The 7,188-nt window shown below is 32.5% G+C and overlaps 1 protein-coding gene across 2 annotated transcripts; it reads left to right on the plus strand.

The window, feature by feature from the left end:
- The first annotated feature begins 494 nt into the window (after positions 1–494).
- On the plus strand, positions 495–4,905 carry LOC145159050 (putative protein phosphatase 2C 33). Of its 2 annotated transcripts, XM_079077950.1 has the most exons (7): positions 495–825; positions 1,138–1,185; positions 1,266–1,631; positions 1,713–2,075; positions 2,434–2,551; positions 3,506–3,729; positions 4,268–4,905. In XM_079077950.1, exons 3-7 carry the CDS (start codon positions 1,377–1,379, stop codon positions 4,619–4,621), a joined length of 1,314 nt encoding a protein of 437 aa, XP_078934076.1. In that variant the 5' UTR covers positions 495–825; positions 1,138–1,185; positions 1,266–1,376; the 3' UTR covers positions 4,622–4,905. The 2 variants fall into 2 exon arrangements, with proteins under 2 accessions (XP_078934076.1, XP_078934075.1); XM_079077949.1 differs by lacking the exon at positions 1,138–1,185 and having other exon boundaries at positions 496–825.
- Positions 4,906–7,188: the final 2,283 nt, after the last annotated feature.

Consider the following 7,188-nt stretch of genomic DNA (forward strand, 5'->3'; position numbering starts at 1 on the left):
CATGGAAGTGGAAGGTAATGAAAGCCTCCCAACCACTTACTAGATGATTAGCTACTACATAAAATTTAATAATTATAAGGCACGGGGTGGTAAACATCCTATCACAAACAAAATGCCTACAATATTTATTAGCATTAAGGATGAGTGTTGTAATGTTATTTCTGAAGATCCTCCTATCATGAGTAAAAAGATTGTGATAATTGAAGATTATGTGTAAATTGGTAATCATTATTACGAGCATCTTGTAATTTATAGATGTTATATGTTATCTTTGTTATAAAAAAAAACATTAAGCTAATTTATTTTAGTGATTGAATGTAAAATAACACTTTTATTATTAAGACATTTTTAGTATATTGTAATTCATTGTTGCAAGCCCCCTTACGCGACCAATATACCGTGTCGATTTTCTGTGTTTGACCGACCACCCTAAAAAAATCCTCTGGATTCTAGTAACTTGCTTATCCTTTCCAATTTCTATTTTAACATATAAAAAGGGGTCCATCATTGTTCCAATCACAAAACAATTCGATCTAGGGAGGTTATTAATTGATCACCAGCTCCTTTGAACTTTAAACTCGAGTTGATTTCTTAGTTGACATCACTGCAAAGCGAACAACGTTTCATTGAAATATCCAGTAGAATTTGCAATCTATTAAAGCTTCAAGCAGATTGGTTTTGGTTGGTGGGTTACTAGTGAAAAAGTTGGATCCATTGATTCCAACTTTTTCCCTAACTCTTTGATCTTCACATTTAGAGGAAGCGCGAAGTGTAATTTACGTTTTTCCAAGTTGGATCTGCTTCCTTTGTGATAGCTTTAATCAGGTACACACATTTTTCTGGTATATATCTTTAAAAGGGATTGGAAATCGTACTACTGAGTTATTCTTCGCTTAATTACAATTGACTATTTTTCAAATTGAAAAGAAAAATCTTGGTTTAATTCATGAGAATTCTCTTTCTGGGTTTTAACTTGTTCATTTCGAGCACTTTGTCGATTAATTCAATCGGTTTAATTCATGAGAAATGTTTTTTTTGGGGGTTTTGAGCTGTCGATTTCAACCTCTCTGTCGCTTAACTGTAATTGGTACCTTCAAAAATACTGCCGACTTATTTCAAGCGAATTGTGTATGTAAGGTTTTCAATTGTTGATTTCAAGAACTTATCGCTTAAAACTACAACTGGGTATGCTCAAATTTTACGAAAATTTCTTAATTTCCTTCAAAAGAATCGTGTTAATGGAGTTTTCGATTGTTAATTTGAAGGTGAAATTGGTGTTTCCCACACGATCTACAACGGATTCCTCAATCAATAACCGCGTGTTTGTTTCGTTTGCTGGTCTGGAGTGCATATTAGGCATCATCAGGGCCCTGAGGATGGGGTCCTGCTTTTCTGTAGAAAGCAGGAGCCCTATCCCAAATTCTCCAACTCCAAGTCTTGGGATTAAAAAGAAAAAGAATTCAAAAAAAAGGCCACCTGGATTAAGGAGTTCTTCATTTGATCATAGAAGGGAAGAACAACTCCATAGAGTTGCAGGGAGAATGTGCTTGAATGGTTCTAGTCAAGTTGCTTCTCTTTTTACTCAACAAGGCAAGAAAGGAACCAATCAAGATGCCATGATTGTTTGGGAGGTTTGGTTTTCTTTTCCCCTTTGATTTCTTTTAAATTAACTTATTTGACTTTTTCTTCTCTAAAATTGTAACCTTTTTCAGAATTTTGGGTCAAGAACAGACACAGTGTTTTGTGGTGTATTTGATGGACATGGGCCATTAGGTCATAAGGTTGCTAAGAGGGTGAGAGATTCACTTCCATTAAAGCTAAGTGCACATTGGGAAGTTAACCTTAAAGATAGCAATGATGTTCTTAAAGAGATCATCATGGGAAGCCTCAACTCTGAAGGGACATCCATTAATTCACCTTCACCCTTTGAAGAAACCGATAAGAACCCTGAAATCTTTCAAACCCTAAAGGAATCATTTTTGAAGGCGTTCAAAGTGATGGATAGAGAGTTGAGTATGTATGCAAATATTGATTGCTTTTGCAGTGGGACAACCGCAGTCACTTTGATCAAACAGGTGAGATGTCATTTCTCAGGATGTGGAGGGCATTCACGTCTTTTTCACTTACAAGATATTAAGAAAAAGTCTCTTTCACATTCACACCTTTTTGGGTTGGACAAAAATTGCAACTTTTTGTCCTATTCACATCATGTCAAATACGGTACAACCTGTTATGTTATGTTATGTTATGTTATGTTATGTTATGTTATGTTATGTTATGTTATGTTATGTCATGTCATGTCATGTCATGTGATGTCATGTCATGTCTTGTCTTTGTCTATGTCTATGTCTATGACAAACACAGTACAGCCTGCTCTGTCTTGCCTTTAGGGTTTTGAATATAATTAAAAAAGGGTTTCTTGTTTGGTTATAGGGTCAACATCTTATAATTGGAAACATTGGGGACTCGAGAGCTGTATTATGCACAAGAGACAAAGACGACTCTCGTGTTGCAGTTCAATTGACAGTGGATCTAAAACCAAATCTTCCAGGTTTCACTCTCTTTTCTCTTTGTTTACAATGGACTCTTTAAGAATTGCATATTTAAAGAAATATAAAAGCAAGAAATAGCAACGTACTTTTATAGGTTCATTTATTTGTATATTTTAGCATCCTTTTTTCATTTCTTTCTAATTTCAATTTATTCTTATTAAATAATGTACTTTGAAAAATCTTCCTAATTAAAAGGCAACTAGTAATAATTTACTTCCATTGATTTGTTTATTATATTTATAGCATCTTACTTTCATTTCTTCCTATTAAATCATTATATTTTGAAAAATCTTCCTAATTAAATGCAACTAGTAATAGTTTACTTCCATTGATTTGTTTATTATATTTATAGCATCTTACTTTCATTTCTTCCTATTACATCATTATACTTTGAAAAATCAATCAATTTATAGAAATGTCATCCAAATACAAACCAATCTTCAATAAGAAAAAAAAAAGTACAATGCTATAATCGGATAGATTCCCCAACATACAACGCCTTAATAAGAAAATAGCTTTTGTCTTAAAAGTCCTTAAGTTTGTCAAAATGTGATGGTTTTGTACCTACGACGATTTTAGGTGCGTTAATGCCTAAAGTTTACCAAGATTTTTTCATTTTTGCCCTTAAGTTTACAAATTTGCAAACAAAAACCCTTAAGTTTACAAATCTTTTATGTTCTTACCCTAACTATGTTCTCCAAATTTGACATGAAAGTCCTTAAGTTTCTCAAATTTTGTCGGTTTCGTCCCTAGAAACCTGCTATTACATGTAACAAAAAAAAAAAAGGCAAACTTTGGACATTAACGAACAAAAAATCGTCACACGGACAAAACCAACAAAATTTAACAAACGTAAGGACTTTCATGTCAAAAAGAGTGTTGTAATACATAAATGAATGAAAGTAGGTTGCTATTTCTTGCATATTTAGTGATGTTTTTTTAACATAATACAGCGGAAGCGGAGCGTATCCGTAAATGTAAGGGGCGCGTGTTCGCCTTGAAGGATGAACCCGAAGTGGCTAGGGTTTGGCTACCTAACCATGACTCACCAGGGTTAGCCATGGCTCGTGCTTTTGGTGATTTTTGTCTTAAAGATTTTGGTCTCATTTCTGTCCCTGAAGTCTCATATAGACGCTTAACTGATAAAGACGAATTTATTGTCTTGGCAACAGATGGGGTATTATTACTCAACCCCTCTTTTATTTCCCATTAAGTCATTTCTGAATAAATGATGTTTCGTCTAAACGGAAGAAATGGCAATGTTCGTTTCCAAAAAAAATGTTTATATCATCGTGCTTTCATTTCTTCGTATTACAACATTGTACGTGCAAATTATTTTTTTATGAGGGCGTTGTGCTTTGAAAAATCTACACAATTTTTTATAGCAGCAGGGTAACCGGTAACCTGCTACCTTTCAAACCGGTTTACCTTGTTGCTATAAATAATTGTGTAGATTTTTCAAACTACAATGCACGTACAATGTTGTATTAAGAAGAAAAAAATGAAAGTATAATAATGCAATAAAGGGTTTTTGCATACCATCAAGTGTTTTCAAAATTCAAACTACTTAGATGATGTTACCCTATGGCTATAAAAAACTGTGTAGATTTTATTTTTCTGGTAACTCGTTCTTTCTGTATTAAGTCAAAAAGAAACAACCACCATTCAGATAAGTTAACTAACAATTTATTTATTTATTTATTTATTTTGAGTAGATTTGGGATGTGCTTACAAATGAAGAAGTGATTGAAATTGTGGCATCAACCGATGCACCTTCTCAAGCGGCTCAAGCCGTGGTGGAGTCAGCGGTTCGAGCCTGGAGGCAAAAGTATCCGACTTCTAAAGTCGATGACTGTGCGGTTGTTTGTCTTTTTCTCGGATTGGACACGTCAGCAACAAAGCGGGACCCGGGGAAGAACGTGGAGGAAGAAGAGTCATCATCCACCATGAATGTGGAAACGGGAAAAGACTGGTCTGCCCTTGAAGGGGTGTCTCGGTTGAACACATTACTAACCCTGCCAAGGTTCGATGAAGAAAACCGTGAACCGGGGGACAATGGGAAGATTTAAGTGTGGGTATTATCGTCATTTTGCGTTTTTGTCCATGTTTTTTTCGGTTTTTTGTTTTTCAAGATTGTAAAGGTTTCAACAACAAACAAAAAACAGCCTCATAAGGTGTGGTCTGGTTATTGAAGAACCCCGGCTGTTTTAGAGGGTTGGGGATATTGTTTATTTTTGTTTTCTTTCGGGAGGGTAGAATGGGAATTTTGTGAAACCAAATCTTGTCTTTTTTTGTTGTTTCAGGATTGTGTGAATTGTCAATTAAATGTTATGTTGATTAAATTTTATAGTTATATCATCAATGTTATATCAAATCTACATGAATAGTGTTTATAAGTGCTTAAATACAATAAACATGAATGAAGATACTAAATGATGAGGAAACCTATGTTTATCGCATATCTAGAATAGTTTGAAATGCATTTGATGTATATTGGATTGGATTCTGAACTCATTGTGGATAAGGAAAAAAGTGTAATTTTTTCTCTCTTCCAAAAAGGTGAAACAAGATGGGACATAGACTGTTTTTTATTTAACATATGTGAAAAAGACATAACCATGACCATAAGAATAACACCGAACACCGCGTATGCTCTTGAGCTGATTCTGGAAGGTTACAATCTTAGTTGTATTTTCTTTCCACCAAGTGTTATCTAAACGAAGTATTGTCGAATGATGTTTAAAAAATATTTGAGAAATGATTGAGAAATTGGAAAAGGTTGGGATTTAATAGGAAAACAACTCAAAACGTCATTCCTCTGACTTTATCAGTGAAGTCATTTTTTGTATAAAATCAAAAAGAAGCATCCATATATCAGGCGTCACTTCAATATTTGTTTCATGAAGCTTGCAATTATAAAAAGAGAACTCGCCGATATGGGACACTAACACACCCAAGAAACAGAGGCTCGATGAGATTCAGCTAGATGTTTCAAGTCCCTCGGTTAGATTTGTGAAGTCCTAAATTAATTCTAAAAGAGCCTTAAGAGAGAAAGTGTACACTCTTTTTTTCTCTCTCTCTGGAAAACAAAAAACCCTAAAAAAACCTTAAAAATCATTAAAATGCATAAAAAAAAAAATATTTAGAGATCACAAAACTTTTTTTTGAATTTTTTTATCAAAAAATCGCAACTTTTAGGTCAAAATCGTTGAAAAAATATTTTGAAAAAATATTTTTTTTACAAAAAAAAAAGAAAAAATTGATTTTTTATTTTTTTTCAGCGAAATTGTAAAAAATGCTGCGATGTTTTGATAAAAAAATTCAAAAAAAAGTTTTGTGATCTCTAAGTATTTTTTTATGCATTTTAATGATTTTTAGGGTTTTTTGTTTTCCAAATAACCCTTCCCTATATATATATATATATATATATATATATATATATATATATATATATATATATATATATATATATATATATATATATATAGAGAGAGAGAGAGAGAGGTTCTTTTTAGAGCCAAAAGATTTATAATAACGTGTATGAGAGAGAGAGAGAGGTTCTTTTAAGAGCCAAAAGATTTGTAATAACGTGTATGAGAGAGAGAGAGAGAACCAACAGATTTGTCAGAACTTATAAACTCATAATCAACTCTTCATTCTTCAACATCAAAAACATCAATTTTCTCCAAATGGTACGTCTAAGCCATATTTAGACTAAAAAAATATTTGACGATTTTTTTTTTGTTTTTTCGGTTTTTTTTGTATGATTGTTGATGAGCACAATCTTCAGTTATATGGACTGTTGATGAGCACAATCAGCAGTCATATGGACTGCGGATGTGCACAATCAGTAGCCATATGGACAGCTGATTGCTCATCAGCAGTCCATATGACTGCTGATTGTGCTCATCAACAGTCTTATGGACTGTTGATTGTGTATACATACAAATTTCGAAAATAAATAAAAAAAAATTGTCAAATCTTTTTGTGAGCTTAGATATGGCTTAGACGCACCATTTAGAGAAGATTGATGTTTTTGTTTTGAAAAATGATGATTTAATTATGAGTTCGCATGTTCACATGCTTTTTTTCGTTTGCACAATAACTCAGCCCTATATATATATATATATATATATATATATATATATATATATATATATATATATATATATATATATATATATATATATATATATATATATATTAGCCGTTTACCCGCGCCAAGAAACGGGTGCGGATAATTATTTTCAAAAATTAGTTTCTAGAGGCGATTGTTTACAAATGTACATGAACACATGATTGATTGTACAATATTAATCGCGCAACATTTCTTTATAAAACAAAATTTATGTATATTTCACTGTCAATAAATTGTTCGTCGGACTTCACTAATAATTTCGTCATTTTTTTGCATCTTGGAAAAATATTTTCATATATTGGCTCCATTGTGTCGAAAATGGATCATTTATATTTCATGATAACATATTTGATTCCAAAGAACACAAAGTGCATTATAAATATCATTCACCATTTAAATATATCGTTAATGTATGTAAATAATTGTATGGTATTTTGGATTTTAGTTGTTTGTTCAAATTGAACATCGTAACCAATTAACCCATGTCGTGTTTGAAAG

Source organism: Lactuca virosa, chromosome 2 (assembly GCF_052849685.1).
Source record: "Lactuca virosa cultivar CGN04683 chromosome 2, Lactuca_virosa_CGN04683_v6, whole genome shotgun sequence".
Lineage (NCBI taxonomy): Eukaryota > Viridiplantae > Streptophyta > Magnoliopsida > Asterales > Asteraceae > Lactuca > Lactuca virosa.

What these genes read in the sequence shown, in the direction of transcription:
- LOC145159050 (XM_079077950.1), top strand. Translation starts at nt 1,377, where the DNA reads ATGGGGTCCTGCTTTTCTGTAGAAAGCAGGAGCCCTATCCCAAATTCT. An exon ending in ATGCCATGATTGTTTGGGAG is followed by an intron (nt 1,632 to 1,712) that starts GTTTGGTTTTCT and finishes AACCTTTTTCAG; the next exon opens with AATTTTGGGTCAAGAACAGA. An exon ending in TCTAAAACCAAATCTTCCAG is followed by an intron (nt 2,552 to 3,505) that starts GTTTCACTCTCT and finishes AACATAATACAG; the next exon opens with CGGAAGCGGAGCGTATCCGT.